The sequence below is a fragment of the Prosopis cineraria genome, unplaced genomic scaffold (assembly GCF_029017545.1).
Source record: "Prosopis cineraria cultivar Desert tree isolate PC_DT_omini unplaced genomic scaffold, ASM2901754v1 PC10, whole genome shotgun sequence".
Lineage (NCBI taxonomy): Eukaryota > Viridiplantae > Streptophyta > Magnoliopsida > Fabales > Fabaceae > Prosopis > Prosopis cineraria.
In genome coordinates, this window is record NW_026555341.1 from 1,291,586 (window position 1) to 1,309,960 (window position 18,375).

Here is an 18,375-nt window from a genome sequence, read left to right on the forward strand (position 1 = left end):
CATTGGGTCAATTTATTCAAAATTAGTTTGAAATTATGTTTTACAATGTAATGACTAAAATGCCTCTAATTATTGTTTTTATAAGTTGACTTATTATTTTAATAATGTTATTGGTTAACTTAATAAAAGAACTAATTAAATTATACAATTTTCACATTCAATATTATTTTATAAATATTATGAAACAAATTTGTTGAAATCTCGTATTGGCTTGTTACCTTAACATAGTCACTTGTAAATTCAATAAAGAAGCTTGTTATATTACACATTTTACATATTTAATATCATTTTGTAATAACATGAAGCAAGTTTATTAAGACTATAACTTGACTTGCTTTTTTAAAAATGTTTCTTGTTTGAGACTTTAATTATTATAAAAATTAATTAGAGGCCATTTTAATCATTTTCATATAAAACATAATTTCAATTTAATTATTTAGTCTTGCAGGATAATTTTAAAATTATTTTATACTGATATGAAGGAAAGTGGCATATTTGATCCTGTCATGAAATGTTTCCTTCTTTTCATCTTGGCTGTAATATTTTGAGTTTCAAACTATTTTTCTCAATTTTTTAATTAAAATGATTGGATTCATCCTAGTCATACTCACAGTTGATTCATCCTAGTCATACTCACAGTTGCTTACGGTGACTTGTGTAGATAGAAAATAGGATGTCGAAGTTCAACATAATGGATAAAGTGTCTTTTAATTTCTTTTTCTCTATTTTTTTTTCACTTCTCTCATTTAAACCTTTTATATTATTTTATTAAATAAGTTTTTTAACATTATGAAATTAATGAATGATTGGGATGGAAAAAGTGAAGGAAAAGAAATGGTAGCACAACAAAAGCTATATTCTCGGCCATGCCCTCTGAATCTCGTGTTCTCATCCTCGTTGTTGCGTGCTTTGTCAATGTCTATGCATGTATTTTACCAAATAAATGAATTCAATATTATAAGAATAATCCGGTAAATATGACTTTAACTGAAAACCATAATTTTTAAGCACCAAATATCTTCTTAAATAAATACTAACCAGGATGTTTTCGTAACTAAAACAGAATGGAAAGAATTTTTAGATGTTCGATTATATTTGATGGTATTGATAAATTTATTATTTTATGATCACGGGGCCACGTGGCCACGAAATAAAATCTTAAAACATCAGTTGGATTTGTATATGTTCTCGGTCGTTAGAGGTGGATCTAACTGCGAACACATCAAACAGGTGTTACCGGCGCAATCGGGCGTTCTGGACTTCTGGTTCAAGTTCTAGCGCGGAAGACAGGAAGGAACAGAGCGCATACTGGACAAGGGGGTCTGAATGGGTACGACGATGAGACACGAATGGGCGCTCATCGTCGCGTCATCTCTATTACTCTTCATGTCATTCCCGACGGTTTCTTATGGAATTACGCCGCCTCGTTCGCTGCTTGATCGCTTCTCTGCCTCCGGCAGGTATCTTACCACCGAGGAGCTTTGGTTCAATCAGACTCTCGACCACTTCTCCCCCTATGTACTTTTCCCCCTCCATATCTCTCCATGTGGATAATTTTGATTATTTTCTGCGTAATTATCTGCCGAAAGTTGCTAACTTTTCCTGTGCGGGTTCAATTAAGTTAATGAATGCCCGCCCAGATTCGATAGTCAGATTGATGTCAAATGCTTCATTAAATCAATATTCAAGTCCCTGAGGGCGTTGGTGCTACTTATTGTGATGAGGATTAATTTTAGAAAGTCAAGGTCTCTGAATTAAAGACAAAGGGTTAGGTTACAGTTAGTTAATTTAATGTTTGCAGCTACTATAAGATTTACTAGCACTAACATTGTGCAGTAATTTGACAAGAAAAAGGGAAAGTTTTTAGACTTTCGGTGCTTTTGTCTTGCGCCTTTATTAAAAGGGGGAAAAAGCAAAGAAAAGATCCCATCTTGACATTTATTTATCGCGTTTACTCATCGGATATGGATACAGTTGGTTATGCTTAATTGCTTATTTGCATCTTGCCTGCAGGACCACCGTCATTTTCAGCAACGGTACTATGAGTTCCTTGACTATTTCCGAATTCCTGATGGACCCATTTTTATGGTCATCTGCGGTGAATATACTTGCAACGGGATATCAAATGATTATATTAGTGTAAGTTGCATTTCTGTGTCCAAACTTGTGTTGGCACCCTCTAGTCGCTTTTGTTGGTCAATATGTTGGCATTCTAATTCTAATTCTAAATCATATATATTTGACGTAAGATCATAATTGTATTTTGGTATGAATGTCATATGCTATAGCTGTCAATAAGACATACTTTCACCTGAAAGAAAAGGATGTTGTGTCTTTGGCAAAGCGGCAATAACCTATTCAAATTTTCATGTCCTGTAACCTCTCTGTAGGTTCTAGCAAAGAAGTTTGGAGCAGCTGTAGTTTCTCTTGAGCATCGCTATTATGGAAAGAGTTCTCCATTCAAATCCCTATCAACCGAAAATTTGAGATATCTTTCATCCAAACAGGCACTCTTTGATTTGGCTATTTTTCGCCAGTATTATCAGGTAAGTAAGCCATATTTTTACCATGATGATTGAAGACAAGTTGGTGCAAATGAACCCTGTGAATTAGTATAACAAATCTGATTTAAAAAAGAAAACTTATATAACAAATAGTCTTGTGGTACTCAATTATTTATTTATTTATTTTATTATTTAGGAAGCACAGATCATGTAAAAGATTGGTTTAATTATTTAGCTTCAGTGGTATGTTGCATAATAATTATTGAATGCATAAGCTTGTAAATTTCTGCTGAAAGGAAACGGTGTGACCATGCCTATCTAGGTCCTTGTCATAGGTCAGTATTTGCAATGACTTTTTTCCCCAAATGAGAAACATTCATTTAATTATGTCATAATTGTAAAAATTAGTATGTCATTGGTTTTTTTTTTTAATTGCTCATTTTGCCTATCTTTTGTCCGCATGATATTTCAGTGGGTACATTGCACTGCATTTCATTTGCATGTGGTAAATGAAAATTATCAAGGTAATATCAGCACTGGTATTTTAAAGAGGGAAGAGAAATAATCTGGAGTCACTGGTATGGAAGATCGGATTGTTTTTGAGCTGTTTATGTACACTTGACCTAGGACATTGAATTTATCGTGCTTGTGCTTATAGTTGCATTATGATGGTTACATGTGTGCATATGAGGTAATTTCTCTAGTTTAATGCACATCCATTTGAAAAATGCAATGAAGCAATATCTCCATGTCAATAGGTCTTCATATCTCCATAGGTCTCAGTTCATCATAGTGTCTTCTTTTATTTTAGTTGCTTTCCTTAAGGTTTGCATGATAAGTGATAACATTAACCATTTATTAAAAGACTCCATAGTTCTTTGAGAAGGTCATGTATATGGTGTTTATTAAATCTTGCTGCTCATTTTTTGATTAATTAATTGAAATTATTTTGCAGGATTCATTAAATTTGAAGCTTAATAGAACAGAAGGCGAAAATTCTTGGTTTGTTTTTGGCATCTCTTATCCTGGAGCGCTCAGTGCATGGTTCCGTCTCAAGTTTCCCCATTTAACATGTGGAAGCCTTGCAAGTTCTGCAGTTGTTCTTTCTGTTTATAACTTTACAGAATTTGATCAGCAGGTGTGTTATGTAATTAATAATTAGTTAGGATTTAAATAGATTTAGATTATTTTACATTATTTAAATAGATTTAGATTTGATTTATTATTTGATAAGATTAGGATATCTATTTATTTTAGAATATTTGGGATTTAGATGAGATTTATAATATATGATAGGATTAGATAAATTTTGATATTTGATTATATTATTATATTATTAGAGTTTGAATCGGATTAGGATAGATCTTATGCCTATAAATAAGAGGCAATATTGTACTTATTTTTCAGACTTGAGTTTATTGAATTCATATTCAGTTTATATTTCTCGGTTTCTTCTCTCTTTCTCTCTTCTTTCTATCACTACACATCAAGGTGATAATAGGTTTTATATCTTCATGTGCAGGTGCTTTTTAATACTGGTATTATTATCTAGATGTTGCATATTGTACAAAATTCCCTCGTTTTAACTTACATATTTTAAGTGCAGGTTGGTGAATCAGCAGGTGTTGAATGTAAAGCAGCGTTACAGGAAACTAATAAACTTATTGAACAAAGACTTGCAAAGGATGCAAGGAAGCTGAAATCTTTGTTTGATGCAGCAGATGTATGCTTGTGTCTTTTCTTGCTTTTTGATTGCAGATACATGTTATAGTTAATCCTAAAACACGACTCAGATGCCCCCATCCAAGAATTTCTATTGAATTCTCTAGTCGGATGTTAATTTTTTCCCTTTTTGCAGCTAGAAATTGATGGAGACTTCATGTATTTTCTGGCAGATGCTGCTGCTACAGCGGTAATCAATATAACTGCTGTCTTAATGGCAATTTCTTAATCACATTGACTAAACATTTTCTTAAATATTGCAGTTTCAATATGGAAATCCAGATAAAATATGCAAACCTCTTGTTGCAGCAAATAAGGCTGGGGAGGATTTAGTGGTATGATTCTAAATCTAGCTCCATTCTTGTTTGTCATGAATGAAACCAATCAATGTGCAAGTTTTGGATTTTGTTACCTTTTGTACTGCATAAACCTCCTTGTTGACATTGTAAGTGCAAGTTCTTCTCTTGGCGAACTTGTTACTTTCATTATAGTCATGTAAACTGTTAATCATATTTCACAGCAGAAGTCTGGATTTGTTCCATCTATCAAAGAGTAAAAAATTCTGGGAATATTTTACCCCCAAAAAAAAAAAAAGTTTGGAGTTAGATATAAACAATGAGGCATTCAGTATCAGTTATGAATACGATTTACATAATAGTTATCATTTGATTCAGTTTATTACCAATGCATGCTCCTTATGGTTGAATGAAATCTTTGCAAAATCACTACTTCGCCACCAATAGTTCAGTTGTTTTCAACTATTCTCTTTTAGCCGTGCATGCTTTTGTATTTCCTGTAGTAACCAGTAACTGTTAGTAAACATGGTCCTTGATATTTTATCACATGTTAAAGCTTTGGACTTTTGAGTGTCATATATGCTTATAAGCCCTAGCTTTTGAAGTTATTAGATATTAGAAATAATGATATAATATTATTTTCTCTGTTTTGTTCGATTTTAGAGATTGTAGGAAAACTTTTCATAGACATTCACTTGACAACTTAAGCTCTTGAATTGAATTGATTCCCATCATGGACTTGGAGCCTCTATGACCAAGTGATTAGGACTCTTGACTCAGGAGTTGGATTTTCTTAACTAAGGTTAAGTTTCAACATGATGGATGATGGATCTGAGGCTGAACTTTACCAATGTTCAAATGGCCTTGATACTCCCTTTGGTCCTTATTATAAGGTATCTCTAACCACCTCACTAGAACCAAAGAGAAATGGCTAAGTCATTAATTTTGTTTGAAAAAATAATAAACTTCCAATTTTGCCCATCTTTGAAGGGGAAAAAAATCAAATCTGTATTACATTTTCTGTCATAGTTAATGAGTTTAAATAGTGATAATTTTGAAAAAATGTGATTAATACCCCACCAAACCAAGTGTCACGTATTGAAGACCATCAATCTCCTCTAGAAGGTACCTTATCATAAGGATCTAATGGAGTTACTATTATTGTAGTTACTAGCATGTGAGACAACGTTCTAACAATGCTGGTTTGGAGTTACGCGGTTAATGTTTGTTCTGTGAAGATTCTTCTTTTGCTTTCTCTATGCCTCTATAGTTGTCTAATTCTTCTTATGGGAAAAATATATTTTACCACGCAGGACGCATATGCCAAATATGTAAAGGAGTTTTACATTGAAACTTTTGGTGTCGATGTTCAGACTTATAATCAGAAGCACTTGAAAATTACTGCTGTTAGAGAAGACAGTGCTGATCGATTGTGGTGGTTTCAAGTTTGCACTGAAGTTGCATACTTTCAGGTGGCTCCAGCAAATGATAGTATACGGTCCTCTAAGGTTGACACAAGGCAAGTTTCTCATCCCTAGTTCTCTCTATTAATTTCATATATTCCTCTGTTGACATGATTCATTTCTTTCTTTTGATATCATTTTAGTTTTTAGTATTTATTGTCTTATAATTTTTTTTTTTTTCACTGCAGTCTTGTTTAATTGTTGTAGTTTTCAAATAAATGCAGATATCATTTGGACCTCTGCAAAAATGTCTTTGGAGAGGGCATCTTTCCTGATGTAACTTCAACTAATATATATTATGGAGGCACAAAAATTGCTGGTAAAGAAACTACGTCTGCCTAACTTTTCATGTTACTTTCTTTTTCACAATATGGTTGTGCGTGCAAAAATATATGCATAACATGTTTATGATTTTTCAACTTTCACTTAGTGTGCCTTCTTGCTCAGGCCAATTTAGACCATTTCCTGCTTGAACATTCTATGGTTTTAACTTTGCTGGATCTCAGTTATGTACCTTATAGTAATGTGCATGTACAGGTTCAAAAATAATATTTACAAACGGCTCACAGGATCCTTGGCGACATGCATCCAAACAAGTTTCAACCACCGATAGTGAGTAGCTGTTTGTTTATCAAAATTTAGACATTGACATTCCTCAAAGCCAACTTGGATCTCTATTTGATGACCAATTACTCAAATTCCTGGTCGTCTGTTAATCAGAGTTGCACCAAGCAATAATGTGTAGTTTCTTTTCGTTGTTTGTTGTTGACTATGAGCCATATGATCTTAGGCAATGCTTGGTGGGAAGAAGGTTAAATTTAAATTAATATTTGTTCCTTTACCATGTGATGCACTTTTGCTGTGTTCTTATATCATTCACTGACAACTGCTTACTGCATTTTCCAGTGCCTTCCTACACTGTATCATGTTATAATTGTGGCCACGGTACTGATATGCGAGGATGTCCTCAATCTCCTTTGAACCTTGAAGGTATATGCTTTGTATTTGCTCTCCTATCGTTGTTGTCATTCAGAGAACTTGCTTTTTGAAGGAGTTAACTTCGTTTCTTACCAGCGTTTCCATAACAACGATTACTTCCCCCACTCACATGGAGGACCAAATCTCCCGTTTAGTTTTGCAGACTCTAGCTCGTTGATATGTTACATATAAATGTGGTTATGGTGTTTACATTCTATTCTGTTGTCACGTTTCTTGATAGGTAACGAGAACAACTGCACTGATCCGGATGCGGTCCGCAAAGTGAGGCAAAAGATCACAGAGCATATGGACCTGTGGCTGTCCGAGTGCCGAGACACTGATAGAAGTTTCATCTAACTATTTGTATATAAATATCGTGAAATACTTTTAACCATAACTCGTTAAACGTTATTTGACTCGCATTTGAATGAACTAATCGAATGAATATATATAATATCTGCACTTTTTCCTCTTGGGCGTGTTGTGTTGTAATGTATGTATTGCTCGTTTTTTGTAGGAGGGAGGTTAATGGGGAAAGGAGATCTTTGTTCTTCTCGAGTTTGTATTTGGTTTTACCTTAGTTTTAATGTTACGCGTGTTTATTTATTTATTTATTTTTAAAAAACTAATTTTATGATTCTCCACCTATTATTTAGACGTGATCAATTGTGAAGCTGTCAAAACAAATTTAAAACCAACTGCCATGAAAAGTTATTCCTTCGGAAAAAAACAGCTCATTACAAGAGAGCTTAGAGTTTTTGACGTGGAATGGGTAGGTAATTCGCGTCGTTGTAACTGAGCGACAATGAATGTAAGTGGGACAAAAATGGGCGCTAATCGTCTTGTCAATCCTATTGCCATCTCTATCATTCACGACGGCCTTATGGCACCTCGCTTTGCTGTCTGATCACTTATCTGGTATCGGCAAATATCTGCCCACTCGGTACAAAAAACAAATTGATGTTTGGTATGCTTAACGTAATAATGTGACTGGATTATAGTTTATTTGTTTCTTATTTATAATAGTTTTCTATTTTGTTTATGCTGACCGTCGCATTTATTGTGATTTCGAGGGAGGCAAATATTATACAACTTACTATCGAAGAGTTCAATATGCATTGTTTATCCATAGACAATAGTTAGCACCATCCATCACCAACTCTGTAGAAATGCTCACAGCTTGAAATGGCTCCTCTTTTACCGTGATAGCCACCTCACCGAACATCTTCAATATCTATACTTTGATACCAGTGCCTGATGCAGTTCGATGCCCTCCAAAAGCTCAGCGATGATGTTAAAAGATCTTGAAATGGACGAGTTGGCTCCAACTAAACTGAACAATGAACAAGAGCACTGGAAAGCCATTAGACTCGCAGCTAGATGAGAGCCAGACAATTGGCAACGTTGCCAAGCCTTTGCAATGAAATATTCATTTGCCATATCACCATAAGAAGCATCCATAGCAGTGGCACTCTTTGACCAATTGAATTTTCCGCGTAGTGTATACGAGTCTAGATGCCATCAAATTGATTCTGTGACAAGGTAAAGAGAAATGGATCATTTATTTTTCAACCTTGCACGACCCTAATATTAGGTTCAAGTCATCCAACACTAAAGAGCAGCTCTCGATTAGGCTTCCCAGCTGCAGCTTGGAAATGTGGCGACCCCAAGCGAGAAGAAGATAGCTGGAGACATCTCGGATCCAGATAGTGTCATTATCACAGATCATTATCCAGCAATATTGAATCGCAACCTGCCTGAAAGAGAGACAGAAGTAATCAACAATAATGGACAAAAAGACAAATGCAAAATACTAGAAATAAATATGAATAATTACGCATTGCAGATTCTTGAAATGATCGATTCAAGAATATAACGAATGAAGTGAATCTAAAATCCGTGAGCCACTCTGTGTTGTCTGTTAATTTTCCAGTTTCCTTGGCAACGAATAACCGTTTTCTTTGACTTCATTGGAGAAAGAAACTTTGCTCCACCTGTGAAAATATCAGGGGAAAGGACATGGGAGGCCTGTGGCCAGTCCACTCTCGAGTTATGGATAGATCGCTAACCAATCCATTTAAACATTATATAAGAGAGACAACGCATAATCTACTCTATGGTAGCCCCTTCTACATGAGAAGTAAACAACAAGCAATCGGATTTGCGTGTAAGAATGAAAAATGAAATTGACAGCATATTCAATTGAATCGGGAATACGACAATAGTGAGGGAAGCTTGGGCTAGAGAAAATGGAAATGGAAGAACCGTGCCAGACTATTATAGCTCCCTTCATCGGCGATTTTGTCGTGGTTCGAGAAGAAGAACCTGCAACTTTCGCGAGGCAGGGCTACACTCGATCCAGTCTGATTTTCCGATAAGGAAAGAAGTCTTGTATCAAAATTTGTGCAACGCCCGATTCCTGGCAGCAGAACATGGCAAATTGAAATTTTGCTTTCTCCTTTTGACACATCCTTGTTAAAACAAAAAGCACATTGGTTTTGAGGTGCCATGCCATTTGACTAATCAAGTGCTGACAACCTGACAGTGCATCCTCCATAGTCCGCGTAACATTTTCAAACTATAGGACATTATGTTTTTCGTGAATGACGTTATCTGGTATTCAAGGTCTTGATACTGTCAAGGTAAAAAAAAAAAAGATCTTTGTTTAATTGTTTGTTTTTTAAATCTTTTAGTTGGTTTTTTTAAAGGAGAAACAAGGACTATGTTTTACATAAAAAAGATTAAACTACAATATGAGAGTTTACAATCCATGATAAAAAACCAAAAATAGAGTAATCACAAGTGTAATAGAAACATTGTGTCATAAAAACAAAAATCTTGATATTCAACATTTTACAATCACCTTTACCTTTTAAATATTGCACGAGTGTTTGATATCTGATCTTTACTATTGATTTCATGGATGGGGACATGATACATCAAATATGTTATTTACAAAGCTGGTAAAAAATGTTATTCGCATATAATTCAAAATTTAAAAATATAAATGACTTGACATTTCAGTGAATTAATGAGTTGATTGGATTTTTGGTACTCTCCACTGAGAAGTCAATGGATTTAAAAGTTGAGAATTTAAAAAAGAAGAGCACCGCCATTTGAAAACCGAATTTGGAGAGAAACAAAAGCATGTACGTGGTATCAAAACTGTGTTTGGAACATGCAAAAGGTCAGTTGCAAAAATTAAATGGCCCGAGGACCAGCAAGGAATAAGGCTGATATGTACACTTTATGGCAACGAGAATCACATTCTGGCGCCCCTGGAATCACTCTCTCTCTCTCTCTCTCTCTCGCGCGCGTCAAAGCAGGTAGTTTCGACTGGACATTATTGATGATAACATCGCCTCACTCCGTTCAACTAAACAAACGGAATACGTCAGCCATCTCTCTATCTCATATAGATGCCAGCTTTTGTTCCTTCATTCAAGCATCCCTCTCAGGTGCGGTTCAGTTTATGTAGGAGTCTTTTTTAAAATCTTAACTATGACCTTGGCAAGCATTAAATGTTCATGCTGGCATTATTGAAAAAAATACGCTCGCTTGTTAATTAGTCTTTCTGATTTTATTTATGAGTAACTTTCATTATATTTTATCAAAATTAAAAAATATTTTAAATATTATTAACTTTATTTTAAAATTTAATAAATTTTTACTTTTACTTTTAATAAATATTTTTAAATTTTGTTATTAGTATTTTTATTCAAAATATTTAATAAAGATAAAAATATAAAGATGAATATTAAAAATTAATAAATACTTTATAAATGGAATGAAATTTTTTTTCATTTACCCTGTAAACGAGATTAGAGGGGTAAAAGGTGAATCTAGAAAAGGTTAACTTAATGAAAAGCAGTCATCCAAAGTTAAGAAAGAAGGAAAGAAAGTGGGGGAGGAAAACGTGGAGGGAGTGGGGTGGGCCCTCACAACGCGATACATCCCCTTTGTAGCGGTAGCCTGGATCATGAGTCTGGTCTCGCCTCTTGACGGTCGACGCACAAAAATAGTGGCCATTTCTTCAAATTATTTTAATTTATAATTATAATTATAAGGTCACAGATTTGAATTTGTGTGTGGAAGAGCAAGTTGCCGGGAAGCATGTTTTAGGCATTGAACAAATTTCGGAGGGGTGGATCCCACGTGGAGTAGCCTTTTCTCGGTGCCCACTAGCCACGTGGTGCTCGCCCAGCACAGAATCGAACTTCCCAAGAGCCGCGTTTGACGTTTCACAATGCTTCTTCCTTCCTGCTTCCGTCTTCCAAAGTCCAAACGCCTCCTCTCTTCCCATTAGGTGAATTTTCTCTCTATTATTATCACTCCCCAACTCTTAAGCAAGTCTTTTTTTTAAGCCTCTCTTTCTCCCCCCTCTCTCTCCCCCTCCCTCTCTCTCCCCAAAAGTAAAAATAAAATAAAATAAAATAAAAGAAACCACGCAATATTGGAGCTGGGGGAGAGCCTCCCGGCATTGAAGTTGAACCAATCCAAAAGTCCCCACTCATGGGTTCTGACACGAAATTACCAACAAAACAAACAGTGCCTTGTCACATCTGATCACAGTCCATTTCCATGTGCCCCCGTTGCTGCCCAGAACCACTAGGGTTTTCTCTCCCCTCCCTCATGTCCCTAATTTCCTGATCGATTCTCCTTCTCCTCTTCGATCTTCTATGGATAAGCCTCACCACCTCCTGCCGGCTTCTCCCATGGACAAGCCCTCTCTTCCCGATGCTCAGAGACCGGACTTTGACCGTTCCCACATGACTCTCGACTTGATGACCGTCGATCCCCGCCGGACTTCGGGGGATGCCCGGGATTCCCAGCTCCCCCCGGTCCCGCTTGCGCTTGCCCGTGTTGTGGATGTGGCCGTGACGCAGCATGGTAGCCTGCCCAATATGGAACTCAAGGTTGATGTGAAGGCTGCGGACGGCAGCTCGGGGAAAAGAAAGCGAGGCCGGCCGGCCAGGGGTACTGCGAGGGAACCGCCATTGAAGAAGAATAGGGACGAGGAGGATGTCTGTTTCATTTGTTTCGATGGTGGGAGCCTTGTTCTCTGTGATCGCCGGTGAGTGATCGCGATCCCGATAGTTTACGGATTGGTCCGTCCTAGAGAATTACGGGAAATAACGGAGTTAAACTATAAATTCACCAAATTGCTTAATAACCTCAGATGTGGCGCTTGGCAAAACTAATTTCGTGCCTCAATTTACAACGCATGGCTCTTAGGTCGTAATTAAGGAGTCTTACGCTTTATTCAATTCTAATCATTCGTGTCGTTTTATCTTTTCATTTATATTTATCCTCTCTCCCTTTTTGCCTTTCCCTTTTTTTAGGGGTTGTCCTAAAGCATACCATCCGGCATGCATTAAGCGAGACGAGGCGTTCTTCCGCTCCAAGGCAAAATGGAATTGCGGTATGTTTCTCTTTAAACCACACCCTTCTTGTGTGTTGCTGGCATTCTGAAAACTCACCATTAAAGCCTAATACCAATCCAATAAATCTAATTTCCCAAACCCATTCCACTCGCTATTTGAATTGAAATTGTATTTTAAGTTCCGATGCATGGGTCGCTTATTATTGTCTCTGGTTCCAATATTCCGAGTCATATATTATAGGGAATTGAATTAATAGTCTTCAATGCTGTTCCCTTTTTATTCTTTAATCTCATCTGATACAATCTAATGACTGGATACTCACGCATGCATTTAAGAGAAGGCGGGAGTTTTAATTCAATATGGGTTGAGGTCCTGTGCATCATTCTTTATGCAACTTTTTAATTTTTTGTGCCATTCAGGTTGGCATATATGCAGCAGTTGTCAAAGGGGATCCCATTATATGTGCTATACGTGTACATATTCTTTGTGCAAGGGTTGTACAAAAGGCGCTGATTATCTGTGTGTCAGAGGAAATAAAGGTTTGTGCGGGATGTGCATGAGGACTATAATGCTCATTGAGAACTGTGCACAGGGAAACAAGGAAATGGTAATGCTAAACTTTCAATCTCGACTGATCTCATGTACTATCGATTTTGGGTTGTTGTTGTCATACTGATGATGGTCATGTTGTCATTCTTTTCCTTTCTTTGTGCCGCTTGTGCAGTGTGAAGTGGATTTCGATGACAAAAGTAGCTGGGAGTATCTTTTCAAGGTGTATTGGTTGTACTTGAAAGAGAAGCTATCTTTGACATTAGATGAGATCCTCCGTGCTAAAAATCCATGGAAAGGAGCTGCTGCTACTGGTTCTAAGTTAGAAATGCCTCATGAAATTCATCTCCATAAAGACGACAAGGGTTCTGGTTCAGAGAACTCCTGTATAGACATAGAATCAAATAATTTAGAAATTAACCATTCTAATAGACAGCCAAGGCTTCTTAATAAGGAGGACTGCCCAAATATGAACACTGCAGCTGGTAACAAAGATGCATTGATGGCTGAACGCGCAAAATGGGCATCAAAGGAGCTTTTAGAGTTTGTTTCACATATGAAAAATGGGGATGCATCTCTCCTATCTCAACATGATGTTGAGGTTCTTTTGTTAGAGTATATCAAGAAAAACAATCTTTGTGATCCTCAACATAAAAGCCAAGTCCTTTGTGATGAAAGGCTAGTAAATTTGTTCAGAAAAGAGCGTGTAGGTCACTTCGAAATGTTAAAGCTTCTTGAATCTCATTTTCTTTTAGAAGGTGATGCCTCTGCTAATATTATAAAGTCAGGACCAATTGGTGATGTTGCTCGTCAGATGGAGGTTAATGACAATGAAAATAATCAGTCAATTGTGGCTAATGATAGGAGACATAAAACACGTAGAAGGGCTGATGTGCTGCTTGCTAATCCGGACGCATATGCTGCGATAAATGCTCACAACATTAACTTGATTTACTTGCGGCGTAATCAGGTGGAGAATCTAATTGAAGATGCTGATAAGTTTAAAGAGAAGGTTGTTGGTTCAATTGTGCGGATAAGAGTCTCTAGCAGTGATCAAAAGCAAGAGATGTATAGGCTTGTACATGTTATAGGTAAGCTAACTTATAAAGACACTAATTCTAACAGCGATTTTCACATGTGAATATGTAATGAGTAAATGATTTGAAATTGTCACTAGTGACATACCCTCTGTGCAGGTACCAGCAATGTTGCTGAATCTTACAATATTGGCTCAAGAACAACAGGCATTATGCTTGAAATTTCTAATTTAAACAAGAAAGAGGTCATGAAAATAAGTGAGATTTCAGATCAGGACTTCTCTGAGGTGAACGGGACATTTTCTTTTGTTTTTTTGGTGGAATCTCTAGATTTTGTGGTTTTTCTAATTGGGTCTTTTTAATGGTTAATTTTATTATGTGTCCAGGATGAATGCAAACGGTTGCGGCAGAGCATAAAATTTGGGTTTTCAAAAAGATTGACTGTGGTTAGTGTGCATATTATGTCAACTTTCCATACTATGGACTATCTTTTGTTTTTGTGTTCAAGACAGTTTTGATCGTTTGCAGGGAGAGATTCTGGACAAGGCACTGACACTTCAAGCAACGAGAGTTAATGATGTAAGCTTCCCCCCTTATCATTATATCTGTTTTATAAACATGGTTCTTCATCATCACTTATTTTTTACTTTAAAAGGAAACTTGAATTCCACTGAAAATCTATCTGTACATTTTTTTTATGTCCAGATCTGAGTAGTTTGAGCACCTCATATATTTACCCATGCCATGAAAAATTGATAATTGGCTTTTGCATGCGGATCTAGTGAAAGCATTCAGTTAATTAGAAATCTTCATATTGTAAAAGTAGAATTTGCATCTTTTTCTTTTTGTCTGATTAGTATATGCATTAAAGCATGGTCATGTAATTTTGGTGTGACAATTTGATTGGAGCATGAAGCATGCTGTTAGAATATGGTATCATTTTCAACAATTCTGTTCTCTCTGTTCTAGTTGCTGGAAGGCGAGATACTGCAGCTTAACCATCTTCATGATAGAGCAAGTGAGAAGGGAGATAGAAAAGAATATCCTTTACTTTATATAACTTTGCTTACTCCCCTTTTTCAATTAGACTCTGGGTAATAGGAACGCTTGTTTTGATTGTCGTTATATTCATCATGCATGGGTGAATATCTTTTTATGAATGCTTAATAATTTAGGTGGGATTGGCGATTCTTGGATTGGAGGTTACTATTGTAGACCTTCTGAGCAGGCATGTAAAGATAGCTGTTCAGAAGTATGGTAGATTGATCTAGTTATTATTTTTCATAATTTGGGCTCATCTTACGTTTGCATATATGCACTTGACCCTTCTAACATTGTGCTGTTGAATTTTTTTTTTTTCTATCATCCAAAGTTAGGTGTAAGTGTAACTTTAATTTAGAATTAACATGTTCAGGATTGTAGTTGTTCCTTGGCTTGGCCTGGTATTAAGGTGTTGCCATATTGGCACTCTGCCCAATTTAAATTGATCCTTGAGGGGAAAATGTTCAATAAGATTAATTGGAACTGACTAATAATATGATATCTCTGGTAATGGGGTTAATTGGTAGAAGAAATTTCCTTTTAGTTAAAAGATTTATTTAACTGACCTATCAATTGGAACTAAGGCAACTTGCTCACTTTTTATACGTAAGTTACTCATTCTCGTCTCTGCCTTTTCCTGCCTTGTTTATGTGCCAAATATACCTATAAGTTAATCTAGTATCCCTTGACCAAACTGCACGCTGAGAGAGTGCGTGGAGAAGTTGCAGTTACTGAACTCACCTGAGGAACGACAGCAAAGGCTGCCAGAAATTCCAAAAGTATACTCTGATCCAAATATGGATTCAATGTTTGACTCTGATGAAGATGCTGAAAAGTCAGATAAAAGGAAGCAAGGTAAAAAAATCATTTTCTGTGTGGACCCTGTTTTCATTTTTCTTTTAGCAGTTATCCAGGCAATATTCAAGTCATGGTAAATGTGGTTATGTTGATGTAGATGGCAACGTACAGCCTAAAAATTATGGATTTAATAGAAGAGAGATGGAGCCTAGTTCTCCAAGAAGTCAGAGTGGTGTATTGAATGATGTTGGATGCGGAGCACTAGAATTTTCGGTCGCTGCCCATGAGCAGATTGGGAATACATGTACAGTAAAGAACGAGACCAGCCCAAGTGATGCAGCAAATGGTGATAGCAATAATTTAGTAGTGGCAATGTCAGGGACATCTGGTGTTGATTCAGACGACCCATCATTGCCTTTCTCTACAGGAAAGGAGCAGCCATTTAATGATCTTGCAACTGATAAAATATGGCACTATCGGGATCCAGCTGGGAAGATACAGGGACCATTTTCTATGCTGCTGTTGTATAAATGGAATGCAAAGGGGCATTTCCCTCCTGACCTCAGAATATGGAGGAACACTGAAAAACAAGATGACTCTATATTGTTAGCTGATGTATTGAGTGGGAAGTGCTTTAAAGATGCATCATTGCCATGCAATAGCCAGCTATCTTTAGGGATCAGGGCTGGACAGGGTGATGAAGATGATATTGATTTGCCAAGTTGGACTCCAGTAACCAGTTCCTCAACTTGCATGGATTCAACATCTACTATTGTTCATGCAACGAAAACATCACCAAAAAGCTCACAAATTGGTTTTCTGGAGCTGCCTGCTGATAACTCTAAGCCAACTCATTCAGAACATACGGCTCAGTCTGCTGAAAATAAACATTCCTGGAGTACTGCTTCCAGCTTAGTTGGTGGCGGGACACCACTTCCTGAAGTGACTGTTGAGTGGAGAAGATGTTCGCCAGCTCCACCAAATCCTTCTGTTGAGGATTGGGACCCCAATCTTGTATCTGCACCTTCATTGAAGCCAGCTGAAACTGTTGGCGATTGTGCTGCTACTCCATCTTCTATATGTGATCAACTAACACATTCTTCCCCTTCCAATGCAGCCTGTAGTACATCCCCGTGGCAGGCAATCATGGATGAACCCAATGATTTTGTCTTTGGTGAAACAGTTTCAGATCTGTTGGCAGAAATGGAGGCTCTTGCTGACTTGGAATCTCCCACATCGATGATGAAATGTGGAGAGGAACGGACTGAGGGTTCTAATTGTCTCAGTCCTGCAGAGGGGCTTAGCCCAATGCCTGATGCGGGTAAAGGCGATGCACTGAGCTCCACAGGAGATTTACAATTTCCCTCTCAATCCACAGCACCAGAGGTACTACTATGCCAACCGGATGTGCATTACCATCAAAGAATCTCGGAAGGGCATTCTGGCAGAAGTTCTGAAGTAGTTGGCGCGAAGAATAGTGTTTCAGGTAATCAATGGAAGTCAGGTTCAGGGATTCCATCCACAGCAACCTGGGCAATGCCTACAGATACTACTTGGAGACTCGGACAAGACAGTAGTAGAAGTGGTTGGTATGCATCTCAGGTGAATACAAACTTGGGCTGGGGTGGAATGGATAATAAAGGAAACGCAAACACGAGTTGGGGAGCAGGACAGGGGACAGTGCACGAAAACAGGAACATAAATACGTACACTACCTTGGGAAGTCCAGGCTTTTTGGGGAACCAAACTAGGCATGGCAGCGATCGATTTTCTCCTCGTGGTAGGGATGTGAATTCTGGTAGGGGTAGACATGTTTGGAACAGGCAACCATTTGGTGGCGGAAATGGAGGCTCCCAAAGGCCTCCGCCCAGGGGGCAGCGAGTTTGTAAATTTTATGAAAGTGGGTACTGTAAGAAGGGAGCATCATGTGGTTACTTGCACCCATGATTTTTGAATGCACAGCCATTAGTCTCGTTTAAATTTTTGAAGCATTAACATAATGGGGAAGTTTCTCTTCCAATTGTTGTAATTTAACCTTCGACAGTAGCAGTCAAGTGGCATAATTTTTTCTAGAAGATGGCTCTGGCATTTTACACTCATTTGATTGTCCTGGTAATTATGAATAGAAGGTATTTTACACTTATTTGATGGTCAAGTCCATGGACAAGCAATAGAAGGCAAGAAATTCTCGGATACGGATCATGTGTCCGTGCAGTGGATGGGAAGTTAAAAATGCTGACAATGAATTTTTATCAAATGGTTAGTAATAAATAGATGTATAAAAAAGTTTCTCATTTGTAAGTGTACTATCCAAAATACAAAATTTATAATAAATATAATATTTTTAATGAGTTTGTTAATTATTAATTTGAGCAATACAGATTTTATTTAAATAGTTTAATTTAATATTAATTTTTTGTAAATTGATTATTTAAATGTATTTTATACAGTTTATAGTTAATATTAAAAAATTTTATAATCCTTATAATTTTTTATTTTGATAAATATAATATTAAAAATAAGTATAATATTTCTAACACTTTTTAAAAAATTACAAATTAAAAATTTTAAATATGAATTAAAATTAAATTTAAATTATTCAG

The 18,375-nt window shown here is 36.7% G+C and overlaps 2 protein-coding genes across 2 annotated transcripts; both read left to right on the plus strand.

Moving 5' to 3' along the window:
* Positions 1-1,189: 1,189 nt before the first annotated feature.
* Positions 1,190-7,436, plus strand: LOC129322831 (probable serine protease EDA2). Its single transcript, XM_054969246.1, has 12 exons — positions 1,190-1,518; positions 2,014-2,139; positions 2,391-2,546; positions 3,460-3,642; positions 4,111-4,227; positions 4,363-4,416; positions 4,490-4,561; positions 5,836-6,041; positions 6,210-6,304; positions 6,523-6,597; positions 6,892-6,975; positions 7,205-7,436. The coding sequence occupies exons 1-12, from the start codon at positions 1,327-1,329 to the stop codon at positions 7,318-7,320; spliced, it is 1,476 nt and encodes a 491-aa protein (XP_054825221.1). The 5' UTR covers positions 1,190-1,326; the 3' UTR covers positions 7,321-7,436.
* Positions 7,437-11,420: 3,984 nt separating this feature from the next.
* LOC129322136 (zinc finger CCCH domain-containing protein 44-like) lies at positions 11,421-17,915 on the plus strand. Its single transcript, XM_054968214.1, has 10 exons — positions 11,421-12,037; positions 12,306-12,385; positions 12,767-12,954; positions 13,072-13,987; positions 14,093-14,220; positions 14,320-14,379; positions 14,462-14,512; positions 14,903-14,973; positions 15,675-15,829; positions 15,930-17,915. Exons 1-10 carry the CDS (start codon positions 11,643-11,645, stop codon positions 17,717-17,719), a joined length of 3,834 nt encoding a protein of 1,277 aa, XP_054824189.1. The 5' UTR covers positions 11,421-11,642; the 3' UTR covers positions 17,720-17,915.
* Positions 17,916-18,375: the final 460 nt, after the last annotated feature.

Bases quoted from the DNA above. Each gene is read 5' to 3' on its own strand.
- LOC129322831 (XM_054969246.1), top strand. From the start codon at position 1,327: ATGGGTACGACGATGAGACACGAATGGGCGCTCATCGTCGCGTCATCT. The intron at 6,598-6,891 runs GTGAGTAGCTGT...TGCATTTTCCAG, and splicing joins ACAAGTTTCAACCACCGATA to TGCCTTCCTACACTGTATCA. The intron at 6,976-7,204 runs GTATATGCTTTG...GTTTCTTGATAG, and splicing joins ATCTCCTTTGAACCTTGAAG to GTAACGAGAACAACTGCACT.
- LOC129322136 (XM_054968214.1), top strand. From the start codon at position 11,643: ATGGATAAGCCTCACCACCTCCTGCCGGCTTCTCCCATGGACAAGCCC. The intron at 14,974-15,674 runs ATATCCTTTACT...ACCAAACTGCAC, and splicing joins GAGAAGGGAGATAGAAAAGA to GCTGAGAGAGTGCGTGGAGA. The intron at 15,830-15,929 runs GTAAAAAAATCA...ATGTTGATGTAG, and splicing joins GTCAGATAAAAGGAAGCAAG to ATGGCAACGTACAGCCTAAA.